This window comes from Ovis canadensis, chromosome 1 (genome assembly GCF_042477335.2).
Source record: "Ovis canadensis isolate MfBH-ARS-UI-01 breed Bighorn chromosome 1, ARS-UI_OviCan_v2, whole genome shotgun sequence".
In the NCBI taxonomy this organism is placed as follows: domain Eukaryota; kingdom Metazoa; phylum Chordata; class Mammalia; order Artiodactyla; family Bovidae; genus Ovis; species Ovis canadensis.
In genome coordinates, this window is record NC_091245.1 from 93,923,664 (window position 1) to 93,950,488 (window position 26,825).

Below are 26,825 nucleotides of genomic sequence, written 5' to 3' on the forward strand. Positions count from 1 at the left end.
CTTGAAGTTTTACCAAACACTTGCAACTCATTTTACTAGGCTATAATAATCTTCCAGCCAAACCTAGACAAGAACAGTAACAAGAAAATTATAAGCCTATCTCACTCTCTTATGTGTAAAATTCTAGATAAAGCATTAGCTAGTCACCTTTTCTGTTCAATATCATATTGGGTGGCATGGCCTGCAGAGTGGAATACTATGCAGTTGTTAAAACCAACCTAGGGAGGTGGAGAAATGAGGGGACTTAAACCAGGTGACCAGTGTCTCTAGGTCCTGTTGCATTTTTCTCCATTGCCAGCCTTTCAAACTGCTGTTTATCCTTCAAACATTTTAGCAGCCATCACGTCCTGTCCCACAAATTAACCTTTCATATTTTTTACCTCGTGTCTATTTACATAACCAAATGTATCTCAGGCTTTTGCAAGAATTTGGTTACCTGTGGCCTGACCACATAGCTAGCAGGGAGCAGGAGGAAAGAAATGTTAAACAGCACTTTCTCCGAAGGATCTAGAAACCATTTCCACTTCCTGTATTTAACCGATTTGTACAAAAGGACAAATTTTACCACCGGTCACCGGGTCTCCCAACCGTCATTGCGCCCCACAGCCCCCGAAGCGGGCGGCGGGCAGGCCGTGGCTTAGACGAGAAGGCTGCCCTTCACCTTATTTCTCCATCAGAGAGGATGCCTACACCGGAACCCACTTCCTCTTTCCTCTCGTTTTAAGCCGCTTTAAGCTGCGTTTTAACCCACCCTCTCAGAAGGAGATCTTGAACGGAAAGCCCAGAGGCCCGAGAACCCGGCATCCCGCCCCAGACTCGCGAGCTCACGAGGCCCTGGGCCCCGCCCGCGCCAACGCGCCGCCCGCGCGCCCCGCCCTGCCCGCGCTCTCACGCCGCTCCTCGCCCCCCGCTGGCTGGGCCGGGCGGGTGCCCAGCGCACCGGGCCGGCCGGGGAAGGCCACGCCGGGCCACGCCAGGCCACGCCGGGGCGGGGGTAGCGGAGGGCGGGCCGGGGCCGGGGCCGCGGCCGGGCTCCAGCTGGGTGCTGGGCGGGGGCCGAACGCTCGGCCCGCCATGGAGGTGGAGGAGGCGTTCCAGGCGGTGGGCGAGATGGGCATCTACCAGATGTACCTGTGCTTCCTGCTGGCCGTGCTGCTGCAGGTGAGTCTCCCGCAGCTCCCACCGCTCCCTCTTCCTGGACACCCAGCTTGGGGCGAGGCGTACCCCTCTCCCCCCGCCCCGCGATTCCCCAAAGCCCGGCCCGGATGCCAGGGGTCAAACCCCCAGGTGTGGCGAGCCTCCCCCGCCTCCACCTCCACCCCGCGCGAGGGCGGCTGTGGGCTAGGCGCCACGCTTTGGCCTGCGCCCGCGAAAGCCAAGGTCGCTGGCCGGCCTGTCAAGCTTTGTCCCCGCCCAAGCCTCGGATCCTCGCCCCATAGGCGCCCTGCTCCCTTCACCTGGAGCAGGGAAGGAATCTGTGGGGAATGAATACTTAATCTGGCGAGCTGCTTAGTAAGAGATGCAAAATCCCCTTGTTAGCTGGAATACGCTGTGACTATGGAAAGGGAATTTCTAACCTGTGGCGCTGTCCCCTTGAAATTTTGAACTGAGAGGGCCCTGATCATCCGCTAACCAAAGTGCCCATCCTTTAGCTCTGGTGTCGACTTACTATCTTTTCCTAGATTTGAGGGGGCTTCCTGTTCCAGGGGCTTTCAATGCTTCCGGTTTCTTTCTTTCTGGTTTAAGTTCTGCTGGGTCATTCTGCCCAGAGCCACTTTGGGCTTGACACTATTTTAAGTCCATAGTACCATCTACAGCGGGTGGTGTAAGAGGGAATCAGTTCTTCATGGTATAGAATTCTTCCAGACTGCCTGCACACCACATCCTAGAAATGTGAGTTCTGTATGCTCAAGGTCACTACAAATACACTTTGCCATGCAAAAGTTACTCTTTCTTTGCTTTTTAGAATGGCCCATTTGACATTAATTACTACTCTTATTCTAGTGGCATTTTATTCATAGATCCCTTTTAGTATCTACTATGAGTTGGCCATTTTAGTTTTTCCTTCATTCACCATATAGTGAGTGCCTGCTGTATGCTTAGCAGGGGCTGCAATGTTTATAAATCGAAGTCTCTTTCCTGTGAACTTTGCATTCTTGTGGCCTTGGGGTGAAGCAGTGTGTGCTAAGTTGCTTCAGTCGCGTCCCACTCTTTGCAGCCAGACACCTCTGTCCATGAGAGTTTCTTGGCAAGAATACTGGAGTGGGTTCCCATGTCCTCATCCAGGGCATCTTCCCCACCCAGAGATTGAACCCTCTTCTTTCATGTCTCCCACAGAAAGCAGGAAGTTAAATAATTGCAATTAACCTGTGATGGTTAATTGAATTAGTTATTCTGAGCTAAGGACAAGGGTGGTCATGGATATAAGTACCAATCCACCAGTTGCTTAAACTTTGCGTAAGTCAACTGCTCAACAGGACGATTGGGAGGGTTAGAGGTGAGGATTGACTAAGTGATTCTCTTTTCCACTAAAATGTTTGAAATTTCAGTTGATTTCATCATCTGGCAGTAGAACCATCTGAACGATGCTCTCATAGATTAAGTCAGTTCTTTCTCCCGCAAAACAAGTTCTCAGTTCACAAATATGCAATTTTCTGAAGTTCCTTTAAGTGTGTTGTTTTAGCTTTAAATGCAGTTTACTGTGGAGAAAAAGTGTTTGTGCTCAATCATAAAAGAGTATTTAATGCCAACAACAGAATTGTAAGCATGATGCCTGATGGGTGCTTATTGGGTTGGCCAAAAAGCTTGTTCAGGTTTTTCATAACATCTTACGGGAAAACCCAGTATAATATTTTCTCTTTGAGAAAATTCTTTTCCTATTCTAACCAAGAATTTCAGGAACATGACTCCCTCTCTGAGTAACCTTACGTCCCCATCCCTGCACTCTACCTCCTATGTCATTATCTTCTCACCTGACTAGCCAGGTATTCAGTGACCTTGAATAACTGTCTTGAGTGGAGTGTGGCACTAAAAAGGCCACTGTTGCCTGTGTTCAGGACCTGTTAAATTTCCACCACTTACCTTTTTTGGGGGGATTCCCTGGTGGCTCAGATGGTAAAGAGTCTGCCTGCAATGCAGGAGACCTGGATTCGATCCCTGGGTGGAGAAGATCCCCTGGAGAAGGAAATGGCAACCCACTCTAGTATTCTTGCCTGGAAAAACCCATGGACAGAGGAGCCTTGCAGGCCCCAGTACATGGGGCTCGCAAGAGTCAGACACGACTGAGCAACTTCACTTTAACCTTTTTTTTAATGGTTGACCCAGGTGGTTAGAGTTTGGTACCAGAGTGATCTAAGCCCATGACCATTCATTGAACCCTACTTGTTGTGTGGTCAGCATTCATCATAGAAGAACTAGCTCTTAGAGCGTTAGGCATGAGTACCTGTTTATCTTGTGAGTATGGGCTGGGAAGGTACCCTGTAGCTGTGCTGATCACAAAAGAGATTAGATGCCCATCCAGGCAGAAGTGAATTATTCATAGCTGTTACCTCTTTGTGAGGACTTAACTACTCCATAGAGCTATATCATCCAAATGGTCCTAGGGTCACTCAGAGCTATCCTGGATATGAGAGTGGAGCTCCCCAGAGTCTGTTCTACCAAGTCTACTTGGTAGACTTGATGATTTGGGCTAGGGGAGCTGGCCTGCAGAGCGTGAGAACTGGAGAGCCCCTTAACACAGTTGTAATGCAATGCTTTCATCATTCAGGTGGGAGTCGCTTTCTCTACCAGAGGAAAAAGCCATTTTTAGAGTTAATTGGCTTTAATGGAAGGAGCTTGATGGCTTGTCTGCTTTTAAAACTGAAGCCCTTGTCTTCCCAGTGCTCAGTGAGGGTACAGACCAATGGTTTAGCAGCCCTACCCGAGACGGGGAGTCCTGCACATTAAGACTGCACACTGTGGACTGCCAGGGAGAGGGGCTGTGGTGGAGGGTGGATGGGGGAACTGCCTCAGCAGGAGCCTTTTCTGTGTCTGTGGTTTGGTGATGACCAGCTTCATCCAAGAAACACCAAGCTAGAGGGACAAAGATGGAAACCTTACAGACCCTTTTGCATTTTCTTCTTTCTAGGATCATTAAAAAAAAAAACAACACAACTCCCTGTACTTCGAACACATCCAAGTTAAAACTGAGAGGACAAAACCAAATTATAAGCCACATCTAAAGGTCTTTAGGCTGTTTTCTTAGATTGTAGATACCATCATGTAACTCCTCAAACATTTTCTCAATATCCAGTTTCTTTTGGCTAGGAGACCTACCTTCACTTGCTTTGCAAACACAATCTTTGGAATCCCCATAGCGGTCAACTGTCTGATACATAGAGAATAAATGCAGGTTTTGTAGATTTCTTATCATCATGATGGGATCACATGCCGTGATAGTAAGGATGCTTGGTTTTAGTGTCTCCGGCGTTGCAGATGGAATCTTTACCCTCTGAGCCATCTGGGAAGCCCACTTTTTCATAAGCAGAAACCTAGAGGAGAAAAATTGCCTTCTGTGAAACTAGCCGTGTTGTAAACAAGCAATAAGATTTCTAAGTTTTTAGTTAGAAAAATTCTTACCCACCCCCGAAATATACATACCCTCCTTTGTGTGCGCTCAGTCGTGTCCAACTCCTTGTGACCCCATAGACTGCAACCCGCCGGGCTCCTCTGTGCATGGGCTTTTCCCGGCAAGGATACCAGAGTGGGTTGCCATTTCCTCCTCCAGGGCATCTTCCCAGCCCAGGCTCACATCTCTTACATCTCCTGTGCTGGCAGCTGGATCCTTTGCCACTGTGCCATGTAGGGAGCCTCACCCTCCTTTGGGTAGGAGGTAAATATCTGTAATATTGAAATATGATAATTCTATTTATTACCATTTCTATTTTCTAGTCGTGATTCAAAATCGATGCTGTCATCACTGTTTTGTGTTTGTGTGTGCTTATTTGCCAGACCATTTGGAGGAAAGTTGGAATACACATCTTTGCTTCTTGATCCCTTTGGACATAAAGTGGAAAAGGACCCTACTACTTTGTTCTGAGTCAGAGATTTCAGCTCCCTCATTTTGCTCAGGATTATGAATCATAGGTTGTGGTATAATTTGCACAGAATTTAAAACACCCATTAATTAACAGAAACATGTAACCTGTAATAAGCCTTTATTTCACCTGCAGAATTGAGATGCTGCTGTGAACGTCAGCTTAAGATACAGTACTCTAGTGTTTTGGAGTGCAGTATTTTTATATGAACTCTTAATAACCTGAACAATACTTTTCAGCTCCTAGAACTGCCAGTATTTTCATATTGTTCATGCAATAAATATCTTTTCATGGTGCTTTAGAAAGTGGAATGACTGAACAGATATTTTGCAGAAGAGGAAACTATGATAGTCAACATATAAAAAGATGTTTACCTTCAGTGGTCATCTGGGACAGGCATATTAAAATAACTATGAAATATGATTTCACACTTATTAGGTTAGCAAACATTTAATAATCTAACAATACAAGTGTGATGAAAATGAGAAGTAGAAAGTATCCCACTTTGGGGATACTTTGGCACTGTCTTTGGACTTCCCTGGTAGCTCAGATGGTAAAGCTTCTGTCTACAATGCGGGATTCCTGGGTTCGATCCCTGGGTCGGGAAGATCCCCTGGAGAAGGAGATGGCAATCTACTCCAGTACTATTGCCTGGAAAATCCCATGGACAGAGGAGCCTGGTAGGCTACAGTCCATAGGTCGCAAAGAGTCGGACACGACTGAGCAACTTCACTTCACTTCAGTAAAATTACAACCAGCATTGGACTCCTTGGTATATGTGTGATATCTCTTGAGCTTCTGCATAAGCAGATAAGTGTAGGATTTTTATTGCAGCATTGTTTGTCATGATAAAAACTAGTAACCACCTAAATGATTGGTGGCTCAGAGGGTAGAGCATCTGTCTGCAATGCAGGAGACCTGGGTTCAATCCCTTAGTCAGGAAGATCCCCTAGAGAAGGAAGTGGCAACCCACTCCAGTATTCTTGCCTGAAGAATCCCATGGACGGAAGAGCCTGGTAGGCTACAGTCCACGGGGTCCCAAAGAGTTGGACATGACTGAGCGACTTCACTTTCTTTCTTTTCTTTCTCAATGGTTCCCCAAAAGGAACTGGATAATTAAAATGTAATATAAATTTGATAGAATAAAACAGTTAACATGAACACAGTAGGTCTACACAGGACCACATGGATGAATCTTTTAAAGCACAATGTGAAATGAAAAAAAAACCAGTGTGATATATACAACGTGAAACATACTCTCATAACAAATTTTTTAAAATTAGGAAACAATACTGTATGTGGCTTATGAATGTATATGAACAGTGTAGAAGCATAAACATGAAGTAGATTGACACACAGTTCCTTCCCTCTTGGGAAGGAAGGGAGGGGATGTAAGAAGGGATGGATACAAAGGAGATTTCCTCTGTATCTGTAATATTGTATTATTAGAATCTAAGACAAATATGATAAATTGCCACTAGTTAATTGTGGTTGTGGGTTCATGAATCATTTTCATTTGTTCCACTTTTCTGTGTTAAAAAAATTTTTTTTAATTAAAATGGTAAAAGAAGATGTGCATGCCTTGGAGAGGATGCTACAGTATGAGAATAACAATTCACTCTTTTATTGCTCTTCCTTTAACCCATTATGACTGTGAGTTGTGGTCATTTACTACTCAGGAGTGGGGCTTCCCCTGTGGCTCAGTGGTAAAAGAGTCTGCCTGCAGCGCAGGAGACCCGAGTTCGATCCCTGAGTCAGGAAGATCCTTTGAGGGAGGGCATGGCAACCCACTCCAGTATTCTTACCTAGAGAATCCCATGGACAGAGGAGCCTGGTGGGCTACAGTCCATAGGGTCACAAAATAGTCTGATGTGACTAAAGCAACTGAGCAAAAAGCAAATACTCAGGAGGAAGAGTGGGTTTTGTTCAGGATGCTTTATTGAACTTTGTGTAGAACACCATCCCATCTCATGGCTCCTGCCTGCTAGTATTTATCTTTATGTCCCTTCTCCCCAGGAGATTCGTTGGAAGACTGCCTTTCCATGAGGTGTCACTGAGGTGGATAGCTTATGGTTCTAACCTCTCAACCATAAGTGAGTGATACAGTCCACATCATAAACCGTAGGGAAGACCTTAATGGACTGCAATCACTAAGACCGTCCCTTAGGCCCCAGGGAATTCTCACCACCCTCTGGCGTTCAGCCGTGACGAGAACCTGTGGCATTAGTTAGAGCTTTTGTTAGGACTCCCAAGACGTGGGACCGTCTACCAGGGATCTCTGCTAGTCTGAGCCAGTTTTATGCCACACTTACCCTCAAATTTAGTTCCGTCTGCCTTGAGACAATGGCTGAGAGCTTGGATGATAATCTGGGGAACTTTGCCTTCTGTTCCTTCCATCAGTTTAGGGGAATGGGTGCCAGTAGGTCAAGGAGACCATAGTTACTCTTGTCTCCAGTATGATCCCAGGAAAAATGTTGTCTACAAACGGACACTGCCCCCTGGTGTAAAGCAGAGGAAGCTGCGGATTGTCAGACCCTCCTGTTTTCGTTTGGGGAGGGTATGGAGATACCAGGAGGCCTCCAGAAGGTGTGAAAGTCGCTCAATCATGTCTGACTCTTTGCTACTCCATGGACTATAAAGCCCATGGAATTCTCCAGGCCAGAATACTGGAGTGGGCAGCCTTCCCTTCTCCAGGGTATCTTCCCAATCCAGGGATTGAACCCAGGTCTCCTGCATTGCAGGCAGATTCTTTACCAGCTGAGACACAAGTGAAGCCCAAGAATACTGGAGTGGGTAGCCTATCCCTTCTCCAGGGGAACTTCCCAAGGGAGCTCCTTAGAGCCTGGAGGGTCTCAAGAGCTAGGATGCGCCTTGGGAAGCAACTGACATCATTGTAGCACCCGGCCCCCAGCAGCATGCTGGCCAGGGCTACTTGCGGCTGATCGATACACGCCATGAGAGAAGGAACGTGTTACACTCAAAGACAGCACAGAGAAGCCATTAAAATATGAAGCCGGGCAGTGTGGATATGACAGTATAGACACTAGACTTGAAGGCTGTGACTGTGCTGAGAGGTGGCTGAGTCAACTCATGCCGCTGAACCCTCAGTTTTCTTTGTGCTCTTGGAAATGGCTGGATCATGAACGTTCAATTCATTTGTTTTGCAAGGTCAGAATCCCTTAAAGTTGCCCTCTGCCTATCAGTTAGTTGGCATTGTGTTAGTGTTGACTTTGGGATTGTCAGAATACTGGCTTGATTCAACCCCACAGCTCGAGGCTGCCTTAGAAGAAGGAGCCATCGAATCCAAAGACACACACAGCTCAGAAATCTCCTTTCTCATTTCCTTGACCAAACACTTAAACAGAAACTAATGTCTGCACTAATGGGAATTGTATGATGCTCAACAAATAGTATATGGTGGCTGTAAAAAAAAAAAAGAGAAAATATAGGGAAAAAATTACCGGAACTTCTGCCACCCAGAAGTAAAATATGCTCACCCTTTGGCATATGGATGAGCTTCCCGACTTTGTATTTTATAAATATGTACATTTGTCTTTTGTGCAGAAATTTTTGTCTTGACCTGATTTTGTCTGTCAATAACATTGTGAATATCTTGCTGCACTCACAGATTAACAACCCCGTATTTTTTAATGGCTGCAGCGCGGTGTCCCAATGTGTGGCCATATCATAATTTGCTTATTCCAGTTCTCTTTTGTTGCAAATGTAGATTGGTTGGTTCCTCTTTTTCAGTGTTCTGGAACTCATGACTTCTGGGTCATCCTTTGACTCAGTCACTTTTTCCAGGCAGTTTTACCACTCTTTTTAAGCCCAAATTTCTGATGATTTGGTTCCTCTCGTTTCCCCCAGGTCTTCTTTGTCTCAGCTTGATGGATGAAATAGAGGTTATGGATGTAAACTTACTAAGCATCCTTTCCTTTAACTTCAGAATTAATTTTTTATTCTTGTCTATGTTTCTCCACAGTGTCCAAGAGGAAAACATACCTCTGCTTTCTTTTCATGGATATCCTCTCACTTTTGTTCTTGATTCTATATTATTCTACATCAGCTCTTTCTTTTTTTTTTTTAGCATAGAATTATGTAGACTTTATTTTTTAGAGAAGTGTTAGGTTCACAGCAAAGTTGAGCAGAAGGTACAAAGGTTTCCCCTACATCTCTAGGCAAGAATACTGGAGTGGGTTGCCATAGCCATTGCCTTCTCTAGGGGCCTTCCCAACCCAGGGTTTGAACTCAGGTCTCTTGCACTGCGGGCAGATTCTTTACAGTCTGAGCCGCAAGGGAGGAGCTGAACATACAGCCTTCCCCATTGTCAGCATCCCCCCTCAGAGTGGCACACTTGTTACAACTGATGAGACTAGACTGACACATCACCGCCGTGTCTCCAGTTTACATTACGGTCCCTCTTGGCGTTGGACATTCTATGAGCCTGGGCAAACTCACAATGACATGTATCTACTATTATAGTATCGTATTTAGTCTTTCTACTGCCATAAAAATCCTTTGTGCTCTGCCTGTTTCTCCTTCCTAAGCCCTGGCAACCACCACATCATTTATTTCCGATCTTGCAGCTTTCTGCATTCTCTGACATCGCAAGGAATGGACTGTGTGGTAGATTTAGGTGGTGTATGGAAATATTATTAAATAGCATTAACGCATAAAATAAGAGGGTTACTCTCTTTTGAATCCTTGAATCCTTTTGTTTATTTAAGAAGAAAGTGCTAGCACTTCTCAAAACATTAGCAAATACCTCTCTTAACAAAGGGACTGAACCAGAATTAAGGAAGGTTCAGACTTTGTATAAAAACATTACCTGGTTAGGATTGAACAACATTATTCTGTTTTTATTGCATTTATTATTCATTTTCTTTTCTTTTTTTTTTTTTGCCATACCATGTGGCTTGCAGGATCTCAGTCTCCCATCAGGTATTGAACCCAGGCCACAGCAGTGAAAGCCTAGGATCGTAGCCACCAGGCAACCTGGGAACTCCCCTATTACTCATTTTTTTAAAAAAAACTTTCAAAAATTATGAAACATTTCAAATGGAATACAGAGAATAGTATCACAAACACGTATACTTACTTCCAGGTTTAATAAATGCCTGTATTTTGCCATGTTTGTCTAAGGTTGTGTTGGTCATAGTTCAACCAGAGAAAGAGGAAACAGAACTCCTAGAGAGAGATATATGTTTGTATATATGTGTGTATCTGTGTTGTGTATATGTATACGATTATATATGTATCAGTGAATAATTTGTTCTGAGGATTTGACCTTACACCATCGTGGGAGCTGATTTGGCAGTCTCTGTAAGGCTGTTGTCTCTGTGTTTGAAGCTGGAGCTTGAAGTCTGCAGGGAGGGCAGCCTGGAGCCCATCAGAATTGATCGGAATCCGTGTCATTCTCACTGCCTGCAGCCTTGATGAGGCAAATGCTATCCTGGAACTAAACACGTGTCTGGCCCAGGAATCAGAGCAGCTGAAGGAGGGTCCAGGGGAGTATAGATCAGAAGCAGGTCCAAATGAGGCAGACAAAGATGTGACGGTGGCTGTGAGGCACAAAAGCACTGACCCCAACCCTCTGAGCATGCTCCCTTGCTTTCACGCCTCCCTGCTAAAACTTGCCCCAAAATATCTCTTGTGTCCTACCTTAAATAAAAATATTCTAGCTAACACTTACATTGTAACAGGGTGTTTGTAGTTATACCTGGATGGTTATATTTGTATTGATATACAGTTTTATTTCTCTGTAAGTTCACTTAAGTTAAAAAAATTTGAGTCAACTTAAAAGCAGACCATTAAGTAAATAATAAAAAGCAGAAATGGGCGTGTAGCACTGTTGCAGCTGGGGTTACTCAGGTGACTGAAGTTTGGCAAAAGCTGAGCCTGCCCCGTACTGCTTCTTCAAAGAACACTAAGAATGTGTTCTTTATCTTTCTGGCTCTGACTGGACTTCTTCTTTGGCTTAAGAACTCTTTCCCTGATTTTTAAAAAATAATTTCCTTTTCTATTTTGGCTGTGCAGGGTCTTCACTGCTGCTCGGGCTCTTCTCTAGTTTCGGCACGTGGGCTCCCAGGCTCTAGAGCACAGGCTCAGTAGTTGGGGCACTTGGTCGTAGCTGCTCTGAGGCATGTGGGATCTTCTGGGATCAAGGACAGAACCTATGTCTCCTGCATTGGCAGGTGGATTCTCTACCACTGAGCCACCAGGGAATCCCCCTTCCTTGATTTCTCTTTTGACTAAACCCCTCCCAGTCTTTCCCTGCCTAGCTCAGATGTCACATTTGCAACCTTTCTCTTTATTCCCTGAGTTAGAATTCACATCTGCTTTCTTTATGCTCTCCTTAATTTAATTTCTACTCTGGCTAATAGAGCATTTGCTAAATGTGCCTTGTATTTATATTTTTGGGCATATTTGTTGTCCTCACCTGAATGTGTGTGCTCAGAAGAAAACAACTGTTTCTTATTCATCATTGTGATCACCCGAGGCTCATGATACACTGTGTTGTGAAGTGTTGGTGCTCACTAAATTTTTTTTTAAAAGTAAACTAAAGTAACAGAAGGGAGGTGGTCAGGTGGTGGCATTTCCGTTTAATTTGGGAGATTGAGATTGAAGCAGATGCATATCAAATATGTGTCCAAAATCTTAATTACTGGCTGGTCCAAGAATTACTGTTTTTTAACCCATTGTCATTTTCTGTGCCAGATTATGCAAGGAATTCATTAACAAAATGTATCTTAGACTGTTAGACACACAGTAGTGTGTTGGTTTTCTTAAAAGGATATAGAAGTACAAGTCAGGGTTTCTTCTCTTCAGAAGATGATCAATCATTAGCAAAGGAAAAAGTAACTCTATCTATACTGTTAAATAATGATGCAAAATAATATTTTCCCAGTAAGTAATGGAGAAGGCAATGGCACCCCACTCCAGGACTCTCACCTGGAAAATCCCATGGACAGAGGAGCCTGGTAGGCTGCAGTCCATGGGGTCGCTAAGAGTCGCATTCGACTGAGGGACTTCACTTTCACTTTTCACTTTCATGCATTGGAGAAGGAAATGGCAACCCACTCCAGTGTTCTTGCCTGGAGAATCCCAGGGACGGGGGAGCCTGGTGGGCTGCCGTCTCTGGGGTCACACAGAGTCGGAGACGACTGAAGCGGCTTAGCAGCAGCAGTAAGTAATAGAACCATTAAATGCTTTATATGTTATAAAAGAAGGGGACATATGTATACCTGTGGCTAATTCATGTTGATTTTGGCAGAAAACAACACAATTCTGTAGAGCAATTATCCTTCAATTAAAAAATAAATTAATTAAAAAATGTCCAGAGTGATTTGTTGAAACTTCAGAAGAAGGGCTGAGCTCGAGCTAAACTTTGAAGATTGGGTTTAGAGAGAAGCAGGAAGGTCATTTCAGGTGGGGAGACATAGCTTTGGAGAAAGTATAGAAGAGGGCGTACCCTAGACCCTTGCTACACAAGGTGTGGCCCAAGCCATCAACACTGACACCACCAGAGCTTGTTAGAAAAACAGAATATCAGGTCCCATCCTGGCCTACAGAACCAGTCTCTGCAAGGTAGAGTTTGGGAGGCTCTGATAGGTGCTATTTGGATGGAGCTATATGATTTACTCTACATTGTTGGCTAAAGAAATATCCCCTTTGACCTTCAGAATAGGCTAGCTAGATATGAATGAGTTAGATAAAGATGTACTGCCAATGTCCAGTCTTACTAGAAGGAAACATGAAGGTTAGGAAGGTTTTGATTTGCTGGAAATTTACTAGAGCTGCAGTTCAGACTCAGGTGTACAGATTGCATCTGCTTTTCACAGCACACCGTGAAAAGTCCTGTTTGGGGAATTCAACAGGCTGGTTCAGAAAGCTCGAATGTGGATAAGGTAGCAGTTGTGCCAAGTGGTGGAGACCTGGATGCTAGGACATCTGTTGTTTACCCAGTAATATGATCTAACCAGAAGGGTTTCACGAGGACTGCATCAAGGAGACGATCTGGTGGCATTATGTAGGTGAGAGTCGGGGAGGAAATGGGACTTAGAGACACCAGTTATTTAGAGCGGAATTAAAATTTTAAACGCAAAAAATAGTGTCAGTGGGACTTCCCTAGTGGTGTAGTGGTTAAGAATCTGCCTGCCAATGTAGGGGACACAGGTTCAACCCCTGGCCTGGGAGGACCCCATATTCCTCAGGGCAGCTAAACCGGTCCACCATGACTACTGAGCCCGCGCTCTAGAGCCCATACTGTGCAACAGGAGAAGGCCCCGTAATGAGAAGCACACGTGCAGCAATGAAGACCCAGTGCTGCCAAAAAAAAAAAAAAAAAAGTATCAGGAAGCTCCCTGGTGGCCCGCTGCTTATGGCTCTGTGCTTCGAGGGCAGGGGGTACTGTTTCGATCCTTGGTTGGGGAACTAAGATCCCACAAAGCTGTGTGGTGTGACCAAAAACAATATTATCAGTAAGTCCCCCACAGATATTTATTGAACACCTACTTTGTGCCAGGCCATGGGCATTTAGTGCTGCCTTCGTGATGTGGTCATGCTCATATAGTGCTTTTGGTTAAGTCAGTTAGATAGCTGAGTACTAAGTGCGTAAGATATTCACAGTGATGACCACCGTGAGGTCGCCTTTGTTTCCCCTCTCCCGACTTTTTCTCTGAAAAATGTTCTGGCCCCAAAGTTAGGTGGCTCCCAGTCTCATCCTGGTTTTGCCATTAGTGTGTTACATAATTGCCCTGTGGCTCATCTTTCCTACTTACAACATAAACATCACATTTACCATGACATCATAGCACAAGCTATTGTGATGAGATGATTTATGGGAGACATTTTTCATTTCCTGAGCATGATAAAAGCTTATAATGCTGTTAGTATAAAATTACTTCTAAAACGTTCACTTTTTGAAACTTTTAAAATTTCAATCCCCCAGTGCATCTTAGTCACTTTTCTAATTATAATTATACCGAGAGGGAAACAACAATCCCGCCATCTGTGGCACTTGTTTTCCTTCCCTGGAGGTAGCACTAGTGAGGATAATGATTTATTTGAGACGTTGTTAGTCCCACTCCGAAGGAGAGTGGATGGTGGTTTTCCATCATGGCTTTAAGGCCCATCTGCAGATGGGTGTGATTCTCTGGACGAGGCTACACGGTGAGTGTGCACGGTGTCACAGCAGCGGGAAGGTAGGAAAGTGTTTGTCCTCGGTCGAAGAAGCAGGATGAGAGCTCTGGGACACTGTCACAGCTGAAGAAGGCAAACTGGGGACAACCACCCTGTGTTCTTGTGTAGGTGGCACATCCCTCTGACTAGCCAAGGGCTAAACCGTCTTTGACTTCATAGGACCATGTGTCCCATGTCTGTGGCTCTGGTGTAGAGGACCTAACAGTAATCTGTATGCAGAGTTTAAGCCTCTCCACTTTTACCTAATCCTGGCATCCCTATCACCTTGCCTAGTTAGCTTGCATCGTGCAGTAGCATTGCCAGGCTACCCGGTCTGTTTTATCTTTAGCAAAGCCAGGTGGCCATCTGCGTCAAAGACGGAAAGGCTGATACCGTGCTATACACAAGGATAGTGCAGTGAAGCAAATGATATGGGTTCCAGGAAGGGTCTAGGTGGATCTTTAGGGGGTGAGCAGAAGCAGGAGGGGCTTCCGGAGGAACTGGAGGGAAGACAAGGTGGTGGGAGGTGGGGTGGCGGCGATGGCACTGAGGGAAGAGCTGCAGGTTTCTGACCCCTCTGGTGACACAAAGCCGTGGCCCTGTGTGTTCCCTGAGGCGGGTGTATGTGTGCGCGTGGGGGTAATGAGAACATTGCGGCGTGGTAGGAGGAGGGCAGAAGAATGATACAGATAATACCAATTAGCTAGGTTTTACTGCCCCCTGTGTTATTTTCCTGTGTTATGTATCAGCTCCACCTCTTTTGTTTTTTAACTCTTTTCTATACATTGTAGTTTCTTCCAGGAATGATAGTCTCCACAGTGAAATATGCCTCAGATTAGAGGATCCTTTGGAGGATTTCCTCCTTTACCTAGAACATTACTTATCCTAGAATGATCCAGATAAAAATAAGATGCTTTAATATATTTTCAACACACACTTAGAATGGTGTCTTTTATGTAGTTAGAGAAGTGCTTGCTGCTGTTATTAGTATTCCCATCCTGGTCATTCATTCATCCATTGACTTGTTGAATGTGTGATATCATCTATTTGGGCCCTTAGTTTCTTGCTTCGGGAACCTGAAGGTGAATCTGATGTAGATCCTGCCCTCAGAGAGTATATTTCAGTAGAAAAAACGAAAGCAAGTAAATACATAAATGTACAGTGCAGTGAAGAAAATGATATGGGTTCTGAGAAAGGTCTCGATGGAGTTTTCAGAATGAGTGGAAGCAGGAGAGGGCTTCAGGGGGATGGAGGGAAGGTGGTGGTGGGTGGGGTGAAGGAGGGGAATCTGAGTTACATCTCAGAGGTGGGGAAAGAGTCAGACGTTGACAGCAGGAGGAAGTGCTTTCCAGGAAGTCAGTGGTACAACCAAAGCAGAAAAGAGCACATTTAGAGAGAAAACACCATTAGTTAGCTTTGCTGGGCTGAAGGCTGTGCGTTTACCAGAACATGTGTTCTGCCTCATCTCCTGAGTTCCCTTTGCTGCATTTTTTTCATTTCTTTACCCATGAATTAAATTTCAGCAGGTTGTAATCAGGAAGGGCAGTTACTAAAACGGGTGCAAGTGGCTTTGTAATTATAGCTGCTGCTAAATGCTGTTCTTGCAATTATTAAGGTTTTCATTTTTGTAAGCTGATTGCCTCCTGTTCTGAAAACGTCCTTAATAATATGCAAATAGGGGCCAAGAAGCAATATAAGTCTAGAAACATGTTTTCTTTTGCATTTGACAGTAAATCACACACACACACTGACCTGTGGCGACTTTGCATCTCCAGAGGCCCACAGTCATTGGACTCACCATAGGTTGGGACTGCTTACATCCTTGCAGCCTTGGCAGACGGGAAAAATCACATCTTGGGTTTTAGCTTTCTGTTATGACACACACAGTGTCATGACTTCTTTTCTCTTTCCTTGACAGTAATTCCATCATCTGCTTGTGATAAATTACTCTGCCTTTGGTGCTTCAGCTTATCCACTTAACAGCTGAATATGCCCCTCCAGAATGGTGTGGAAGGAGCTGGGAGTTCCCTGGCAGTGGAGATAAATCTGTGAGCAAGTCTCTCCACCTTTTTATGCCTCAGTCAACTCATCCACCCAGTTAGGTGTTACTAGGTACTATACAGAAATCATACGCTTTGTGTTTTTTAAATGCTTAATTTGTTTAAAGGTATTTTAAGACTTTAAGTTCTAAGTTAATAGCGATAATTTTTTAGCTTAAATTTTTTTAAGTTGTGTTAATTTCTTAGAATAAGATTGTTTCACAATGGAACAGACTTCCTGTATTTTCCTAATAAAATTTAAACGAAACCGTCATTACAGGAGTAATATAAAATGGATCTATAGTGTCAGGTAGAGAAGGAGAAATATAAGACAATCCTTATATGCAGAATCTGAAAAGAAATTATACAAATGAGCTTATTTACAAAACAGAAACAGACTCATAGAGAATGAACTTAATGGTTGCAGGGGGAAGGATTGGGGGGAAAGAATAGTTAGGGACTTTGGGATGGACATGTACACTCTGTTATATTTAAACTGGGTAACTAACAAGGTCCTACTGTATAGCACAGGAACTCTGCTTGATGTTATGTGGCCTCCTGGATAGGGGGGAAGTTTGGGGGATAATGGATAGATGAATATGTATGACTGAGTCCCATCCCTGTCCACCTGAAACTATTACAACACTGTTAATCAGTTATACTCCAATATAAAATAAAAGGTTGTTAAATGGAAAAAAAAATTAAAATGTATCTATAGCATAAAAAGTTCGCACAGGGCTCAACAGCTTACAAACCCAATATAGCTTTGTGAATAGCCATAAAGCCCAAAACATTCAGTGAGAAATGTTATATATGCTCAATAAATAATCATTGATTGAATGAATGAGATATTTTTTCTTTAGAGGGAAGCTCTGTTTAGATTAAACAATAATTACAGCTAAAAGCCTGGGTGAGCACCTAGGATTTTGAGTTGTTTACATCTTGTAAGTTGTATAGGATACCTTAGTACCTACTCAAGTGCGTATAAAGCTTCCTTGCTTTAACAGAGCATGCTTCCTTCCTCCCCCATGTGTGTGTATGTGTATGTACACACACACATAGACAACAGCTTATGGTGAACGGTGATCAGTGCTGCCGGATTCGTGGTCCCAAGGAGAAGATTTAACTCCAGGACCAGAGGCAGTCTCAATCACTCAGAGCTTTGTGTAGATTTTATTAAAGTAACAGGGATAGAGGCACTGGAAGTGGGCGGGAGAGTACCTGCCTCACTAGTTTAAGTGGAGCCTTCTATACTTTTCTGCTAGCTGCTGAGAATAGAAAAGAAAATACCTCAAGGCTGTGAAAATTTTGCCCAGACTTTCTCCCATAGCATGGGATTCCCTGGTGCCTCAGAGGGTAGAGCGTCTGCCTACAATGTGGGAGACCCGGGTTCGATCCCTGGGTTGGGAAGATGCCCTGGAGAAGGAAATGGCAATCCACTCCAGTACTCTTGCCTGGAAAATCCCATGGATTGAGAAGCCTGGTAGGCAACAGTCCATAGGGTCGCAAAGAGTTGGACACGACTGACCTACTTCACTTCACTTTACTTCTACCATAGCGTACATCCAAAGCTCAAAAAAAGGCATGTAGGCTTGGACTTCTTATCAACCTGCCTGAGTTAATTCTCTCATACACACACACACACACACACCCCATCCACCTGGAGTCACTTGTTGTGTGATCTTGTTGACTTATATATATGTACACACACATACTGTTTTTGGAGGCTTGGACTTCTTATCAACCTGCCTGAGTTAACTCTCTCATACACACACACACACACACACACACACACACACACACCCATCCACCTGGAGTCACTTATTGTGTGATCTTGTTGACTTATATATATGTACACACACATACTGTTTTTGGAAACGTTAACTATGCCACAACATGTTTTCTTGTTTAGATCATGAATCCAAGACCAAGACACTCCTGTGCCCTGGAAACTGCTTATCTGAACTAATGTGTGGTGTTGAGGAGAAAATAACTAGAATGTTAGTTTAAGTCAGAGCAGGTAATACTCCCTACGAGTCTGGAACCATTCTATGCTGTGCCCTCAGATCTGATATATCTCAAATGCAGGAAAAAACCTTTGAAGGAAGTACAGGGTGCTTTACAGATGCGATGGCTGGGTTCCGTTTGTGGTAGATCAGGAAGCTTCCTTCCATTTTCTCCTTTGTTTCTAAAGCGTCTGATTTCGGTAGCTCCTACAGACACAAAAGCGAGACTGCTCATTGAAGGTTTGTAAGCTTGCTAATTGCATTTCCAGCCTAGATGGCTCTGTGTGTTTCCTCTTTCAGCTCTACGTGGCCACGGAAGCCATCCTCATTGCGCTGGTCGGGGCCACACCGTCGTACCACTGGGACCTGGCCGAGCTCCTGCCCAACCAGAGCCACAGCAACCAGTCGGCTGGTGAAGACCAGGCCCTCGGGGCCTGGCTCCTGACGGCCAACGGCAGCGAGATGCACAAGCACGTGCACTTCAGTAGCAGCTTCACCTCCATCGCCTCCGAGGTAACTGCAGGAGGTGGGAGCGGACCCTCGTGACCACCGCGTGATCCACCCGGAGCCGCTGCGTGGCCTGCTTGATTTAAATTTCAGCCCACCTTCAAATCGCTTTCTAGTAAACTTGAGAGTTAAAGAACATCCTTTGAAAACACTTTCTTCTTCCTTCTTACTACAAATGGGAGAAGCGTGAGTCCTAACCAAACTAGTTGGGCTAAGTAAGACACGAACAGAAGGGGCCTCCCAGGTGGCACTCGCTAGTGGTAAAGAACCCACCTGCCAATGCAGGAGACATAAGGGATGTGGGTCTGAGCCCCTGGAGGAGGGCACGGCAACCCCCTCTGTGTGCTTGCCTGGAGAATCCCCACGCACAGAGGAGCCTGGCAGGCTACAGTGCATAGGGTCACAAAGAGCCGGATCTGACCGAAGCGACTGAGCATGCACACGCGAACTCTAGAAGAACCCCAATTTGACTAGTGTGTCCCTTAAAAAAAAGTGAATTAAAACTTTCATGTCTTTTTCTTATATCCACAAAAGTCAACAGAGTACAGACAGAAGTGCAATGACTCACCTTTAACACCCACAGTTCATGTTTAGGTGCAGTCCTGCGTGTGGACCACCTGGGGGCCCCTCGCCTGTACAACATCAGATACATACGGTACCACCCAGTGTGGGCAGGAAGCCTCATCTTCAAGGGGATTTGGGTAGCTAGAACGTTCTGGTAAGCAGAGTGCTTTCTGGGCCAGCCTGAGGTAAATAAGCTGAGTCTACATAGGTGGGTAAGGGCTCCCCTGGTGGGGCTAAGTGGTAAAGAATCACCCAGCCGATGCAGGAGATGCCAGAGATATGGACAGAGGAGCCTGTTGAGCTACAGTCCATGAGGCGCAAAGCGTCGGACATGACTGTGTAACTGAGCCCACAGTCTGGTGCAGAGAAACTCCGGAGTAAGAGACGCAGGGCCCGGACACAGCTGGTTGTTAAAAAGTTGAAATCCTCAGTGTCCTTTGCCTGGTCCCCACCAGCTATCCATTTGCCTGCTGACACCCTGGCCTAGTGGGGTTTTCATGACAACAGTCCAGCACCCCTTACCCCAAAACCTCCAGTGGTTCTCCCACCACACACAGTGAAACCCTATATGTTACATTCAGGCCCTGTACCATCCCCAGCTTGGTGCTTGTATGCTTTCCAGCCACATTGTGTATTTCCCTCCGTCTCCCCTGCTTGCCACACATGCCCCAGGCTCTCAGACTGCACCTCTTACCTCGGTGAGGACAGCCCCGCCATTCAGCCGCTCCTCTCCCCGGGGACATCTTGACTTACCTCTCCCGCTCACGTGACCATCGCCTTCCCTGATAAGTCTTTTCTGACCAGCTGCCCAGAAGTAAATACACTTTTGTTTCCGCCCCAGTAACGTTTTGTTTGCACTTACATGACACACTGTAGTTTATGGTTCATCTCTATGGTTTTAAATCCTTTGAGCTTAGAAACCTTATTTTGGTCATCTTTGTGTCTCCATGGCTTCCTCGCCGCCACAACGATAACTACCATCACCACGCGTATCACCACTACTCACCTATAACAGTAATGAGTAGCCTTGTGCAGTGACAACAATGAGCCAGGCATTGTAATGTTTTACAGACCTTGTTTTGTTTAACTCTCAAAATAATTTATGAAGTAAGCATTATTTCTCTCATTTTATAGATGAAGAAATTGAGACATCTTGAGGTCAGCTAATAAGGGCAGAGCTAGGATTTCAACCCAAATTTGTCCTAACCCAGAAGCCTATGCTCTTAATATTGTACTTTTTAGGGGCCTATCCAATTTAAATCACTGCAGATGGTGACTGCAGCCATGAAATTAAAAGATGCTTGCTCCTTGGAAGAAAAGTTATCACCAACCTAGATAGCATATTCAAAAGCAGAGACATTACTTTACCAACAAAGGTCTGTCTAGTCAAGGCTATGGTTTTTCCAGTAGTCATGTATGGATGTGAGAGTTGGACTATAAAGAAAGCTGAGCACTGAAGAATTGATGCTTTTGAATTGTGGTATTGAAGAAGGCTCTTGAAAGTCCCTTGGACTGCAAGGAGATCCAACCAGTCCATCCTAAAGGAAATCAGTCCTGAATATTCATTGAAAGGACTGATACTGAAGCTGAAAATCCAATACTTTGGCCACCTGATGCTACGAACTGACTCATTTGAAAAGACCCTGATGTTGGGCAAGATTGAAGGTGGGAGGAAAAGGGGATGACAGAGGATGAGATGGTTGGATGGCATTACCTATTCAATGGACATGGGTTTGAGCAAGCTCCGGGAGTTGGTGATGGACAGGCAAGCCTGGCGTGCTGCAGTCCATGGGGTCGCAAAGACCCAGACATGACTGAGTGACTAAACTGATTGATCCTATCTAAATTAGTCTACACATCTTACTTCTTTTTGATTGGTTAACAAAAGCTGAAGGACTTTAAAATTATTTTATTTGGAAATAATTTCAAACTGTCAGAAATTTCAAGAGTAGTGTAAAGATTACCCTTATATCCTTTAGTTTCATCTGTTGTTAGTATTTTACCTCACTGGTGCTATCTGTTTTTCTTAATTTTTAAAAGCCACTTGAAAGCTACACATATTGGTGTTTTTTTTTTTTTTCAATCAAATGCTTCAGTATGTGGGCTTCCCAGGTGGCTCAGTGGTGAAGAATCTGCCAGCCAGTGCAGGAGACACAGGTTCAATCCCTGGAGAAGGAAGTAACAAGCCCCTCCAATATTCTTGCCTGGAAAATCCCAGGGACAGAGGAGCCTTGGGGGCTGCAGTCCATGGGGTCCTAAAGGGGTCGGATATCGGATACAACTTAGCAACTAAACAGCGACCACTTCAGTGTGTATTTCCTAAAAATAAGCACGTTCTCTTCAAAAGCCATAGTGCACTTACCAACTTCAAGAAAGGCTGATGTTTTCTCATATCTGCTGCCCATACCCAGTTTTCCCACTTGACCCAGTAATATCCTTGGTAGTGCTAACTTTCCCCTCTTCCACTGAATTCAGTTTAGGATCACATAGTACATTTAGTTGTCATAGCTATTTAGTATCTTCAGCCCTTCTTTCATTTTTATGATATCGATTAAATAGTTAGGGTGTTCTTCACTTTCAAACTTTCTGATGATTCCTCATTCAGGGTGTGCATCCACAGTTAGAAAAACTGTGTAGTAATGTTGTGTCCACAGGGGATCACATATAGAGATACACAATATTCATCTGCCCTTTTGGGGTGATGTGAGGTTTGTCCATCTATGCCAGATATTACCTGATTTCTCCCCGGTACAGTTACTGTTTTCGTGTGTGTGTGTGTGTGTGTGTGTGTTTTTCACTTCAAGAAGTAAGCAGTCTATATGGAGTTGAGTCACTAAGATTATGCTAATTTGCTGTTCTGTATCAGAACCCCCTCCCTCCAGTTTAGCATCCATTGCTGTAGCTTCATAAGCCAAGCTAGACTATGATGGTTACAAAATGATGAATTCTTAACTCTAGTGCTTCTTCCATCTTTGCCAGTTGGGTTTTTTTTTTTTTCCAATTGAGGTACAGTTGACATTTAACATTATATTAGTTTCAGGTGTACAACATAATGATTCACTATTTCTATCATTGTGACAAGATCGCCATAAAACTTTTTGGATTCTACTATAAATAAGCCGTTTTCTTCTTCCTTGTCCATCTGTCTGCTTGTCTATCTCCATTTCTCTCTCTCTATCATTAGTATATACTAATGGCTTCCTGAAAGAAAGTGAAAGTGTTAGTCACTCAGTCGTGTCTATACTCTTTGCAACCCCATGGAGTCTTTTCAACTATTTATAATTTATTATAGCCTTCAGTTATTTTGGTGCTCAAATTATTCCCAGTTTACCAGTGGGAACCTCTTTGAGGTGGCTCTTCAGTAATTAAAATTTTTGAGATAATTGTAGATTTACATGCTGCTGCTAAGTTGCTTTAGTTGTGTCCAACTCTGTGCGACCCCATGGATGTGAAGTTGCAGTAAATAATGCGGAGAAATTCCATGAATGCTTTACCCAGTTTTTCCCAATGGTAGCATCTTTCAAAATCATAATATATTATCACAACCAGGGTAATGATGTTGATATGGCTAAGACACAGAACAACAGACCCCACAAGGGTCTGTTGCCATATATATTTATATATAGACATACCGACTTTCCACCCTCCCCAAATGCTATCCAGTTTCCCTGGTAACCACTGATCTGTTCTCCTATACTTTAATGTCCTCATTTCAAGAATATTATAAAAATGCAATCATGCATGTAGCCTTTTAGGATTGGCTGTTTTTCATTCAGCTTACTTCTCTGAAGACTCATCTAGGTTTAGTTATATTACTTTGGTTATATGATAAGTCTTTTATGCAGATAGATTGGTTTCTTTCACTTTATTCTTTTTCAAAGGTTGCTTTAGCTATTTTAGTTCCTTTGGCTTTCCATGTAAATTGTAGGATAACTTTTTTTCTGTATCTGCAGAAAATCTTACAATTTTGATAGGAGCTGTGTTAAACCTGTATATCAGTTTGAGGATAAATGGCATCTTTACTCTGTTACATCTTCCAATGCATGAACTCTGTATGTATTAGTTAGGGATTCTTTGATTTCAGTGTTTCGTAGACTTTAGCTTATAAGTCCTGTACATGTTTTGTTAGATTTATCCTAAATGCTTCTTTTTTTGTTGTTGTTGTTGAGCGATTGTAAGTGGTATTGTATTTTAAATTTTGATATTCGTATGTTCATTGCTGGTTTGTAGAAGTACGGTTGATTTTTGCATGTATAATCTATGTAGTTATGAACTCATTAATTCTAGGAATATTTTGAAGATTCTTTGGCTATTTCTAGATAATTTTATAAAAAATAAGGACAGTTTTATTTTTCCTTTGCAGACCGCATGGCTTTTGTGCTTTGTTTTGTTGCTTTATTGCTCCGCCAGGACTTCTAGCACTCTTGTGTATATGGCATCCATACACTGTTCCCAGTCTTATGGGGAGGCTGCAGTCTTTTACCATTAAGTTTAATGTTAGCTGTTGGTGTTTGTAGATGTTTTTTATTATGTTGAGGAAACGCCTTCATTCCAATATTATTGTTTTACCTTGAGCATGTATTGAATTTTGTCAGATATACCACTTTGCAATTTTCTGCACAAGTTGCGGTGATCATGTGGTTTTCCTTCTTCACCTTGTAACGTGGTGGGTTGCACTGTTTGATTTTCAAATACTGAACCAGCCTTATATCTCTGCGTGGTAGATACTTCTTTTTGTGTATTGCTGAATTTTAACTGCTAGTAATTTGTTAAGGATTTTTGCTTCTGTATTCATTAGAGATATTAGTCACTAGCTTTTTCTTGTTTTGTACTCTCTTTGTCTGGTGATGGTATCAGGATGATACAAGCTTCATAAAATGAACTGAAACACATTCTCTCCTTTTTTGTTTTCTGGAAGTGAGTGTGTAGAATTCATGTTAGTCCTTAAAGCATTTGGAAGAATTCTTCAGTGAAATTATCTGGGTCTTTAGTTTTCTTTTTTGGGAGTTTTAAAATTATGAATTCAGTTTCCTCAAAAGATATAAAACTAATTAAATGATCTACAGCGTATTGTGAGTTGGGGCAGCCTGTTATTTTCAGAGAATTGATCCATTTCATCTAAGTTTTCAAATTTATGTGTATAGAGTTGTTCATTGTATTACTTTATTACCCTTTTGATGTCTGCAGAGTCTGAAATGATATCCTCTTTTGTTATAGTATTGGTAACAAAATATCAGTATTGGTGATTTCTGTCCTTTCTTAATTACTTGTCACGATAGGATTTTGTCAATTTTATTGATCTTTTTAAAGAACTAACATTTTGTTTTATTGATATTGTTTTCTGTTTTCACTTTTATTAATTTATGTTCTTTTGTTTGCTTTGAGTTTATTTCTCTTTTTTCTTTTTTCGGTTCTAGAAGTGGCAGTCTATTGATGAGAGCCTTTCTTTTTGCAAATATAGGCAATTAGTAATGGAAATTTCCCTCTCAGGACTGCTGTAGCTATGCCCCACAAATTTTGATGTATTTTCATTTTCATTTAGATCAATGTTTTTTTTTTTTTTTCTACTTGAGATTTCTCCTTGAGATTTGATTCAATGATTATTTAGAAGTATGCTCCTTAGTTTCCTAAATGTTTGGAGATTTTTTTGTTAGCTTTCTTTTTTTGATTTCTAATTTGATTCTTTTATAGTCAGAGGAAACTCTCTGGATAATTTCAAGTCTTTTAAATTTGTTGAGGTTTCTTTTATGGCCCGGGATTTGGTCTCTCTCGGGTGTATGTTCCATTGGCACATGAACCAAATGTATATTCTGCTGCTTTGGGATGGAGTACTTGATAAATATTATTGAGATCCTGTTGGTTGATGATATTGTTGAGTTCTTGTGTATCCCTGCTGATTTTCTGTTTTGTTTTTCTATAAACTGTCAAGAGAGGAGTGTTTATGTCTTCAATTATAATTATGGATGTGCTGAGTTCTCCTTTTACTACTCTCAGTTTTTGCTTCATAATTTTATAGTTCTTTTGTTTCTTGTATGTATGTGGATTTATGATTGCTATGTCTTCTTGAATCCTGACCTGAAAGATTGAACTTTTTATCATTTTATAATTTCCCTGATCATTTTCTTGTTCTGAAATGTGGTTTATTTGATATTATTATAGCCACTCCTGCCTTCTTTGATTAGTTTTGGTATGATGTATATTTTTTCCTCCTTTTACTTTCAATTTGCCTGTATCATGATATATAAAATTAGTTTCTTATAGATAACATATAACTGGATCAAGTTTTAAAATCCAGACTGTCAATCTCTGTCTTTATTTGTGTATTTAAACAATTTACATTTAATGCAGTTCTTTTCCTTGCCTTCTGGTAGATTGCTTGAACATTTTTTAGGATTCTGGTGACTTATCTACAGTGTTTTTGACTGTATCTCTTTGGCTAGCTATTTTAGTGATTGCTGTTTGCATTACAGTGTACACACACACACACACACACACACACACACACACTCTAAAACTTACCACAGTCTACTAATGTCAGATCACCAGTATGAGTGACAACCAGAAACTTCAGTGTACACACACACACACACACACACACACTAAAACTTACCACAGTCTACTAATGTCAGATCACCAGTATGAGTGACAACCAGAAACTTTACCTCACCTTGTATCCCTTTGCCCTCACGTTTATAACTGTCTTAAATATTTTTCTATATACTTGTAGAACCATATTACAGTGTTGTAATTTTTGCTTCAACCATTAAACGTAATTTAGGAAACGCATGATGAAAAGAAAAGTCTATTATATTTATCCCCATCTTTTGTTACATTTTTCTTTCTTCCTGATGTTTCAGAATCCTTTCTTTTGTGTTTTTTTTCCTTTCTAGAAAATTGCCATTAGCTGTTGTTTTAGGGTAGTTCTGATGGTGACAGATTTTTTTTTCTTTATCCAATAGTATCTCTTAAAACAATTTCTTTTTAATTGAAGGATCATTGCTTTACAATATTGTGTTGGTTTCTGCCACATATCAGCATGAGTGAGCGATAGGTATACATATGTACCCTGCCTCTTGAACCTCCTTCCCACCTCCCACCCAATCCTACCCTTCTCTGTTGTCACAGACCCCTGGTTTGAGTTCCCTGAGTCATATAGCAAATTCCTACTGGCTGTTATATGTATGTTAGTGTGTATGTTTCCATGCTACTCCTATCCAATACTATCTGGATTTCTTCTTCATCTGTTATTTTCACTGGTTAGAAAACTCTTGGTTTAGAATCTTTTTCTTCTGCATTTAAAATTTCCTGTGCCACTTCCTTCTAGCCTTTATGGTTTGTGATGGAAAATATGGTATTATTTGAATTGTTTTTTTTTTTTTCCCTCCTGTATTCAGTTCAGTTCAGTTGCTCAGTCGTATCTGACTCTGCAACCCCGTGGACCATAGCACACCAGG

General features: G+C 42.8%; 1 protein-coding gene across 2 annotated transcripts in view; it reads left to right on the top strand.

Moving 5' to 3' along the window:
* The first annotated feature begins 626 nt into the window (after positions 1-626).
* Positions 627-26,825, top strand: part of SLC22A15 (solute carrier family 22 member 15) — a 96,861-nt gene continuing 70,662 nt past the window's right edge. The window contains exons 1-2 of one of the 2 annotated variants that reach the window (XM_069601497.1): positions 627-1,161; positions 18,601-18,813. In XM_069601497.1, the coding sequence (XP_069457598.1) occupies positions 1,075-1,161; positions 18,601-18,813 (300 nt within the window). In that variant the 5' untranslated portion in view covers positions 627-1,074. The remainder of the gene's footprint in view (positions 1,162-18,600; positions 18,814-26,825) is intronic. The other variant, XM_069601490.1, reaches the window with a different exon arrangement.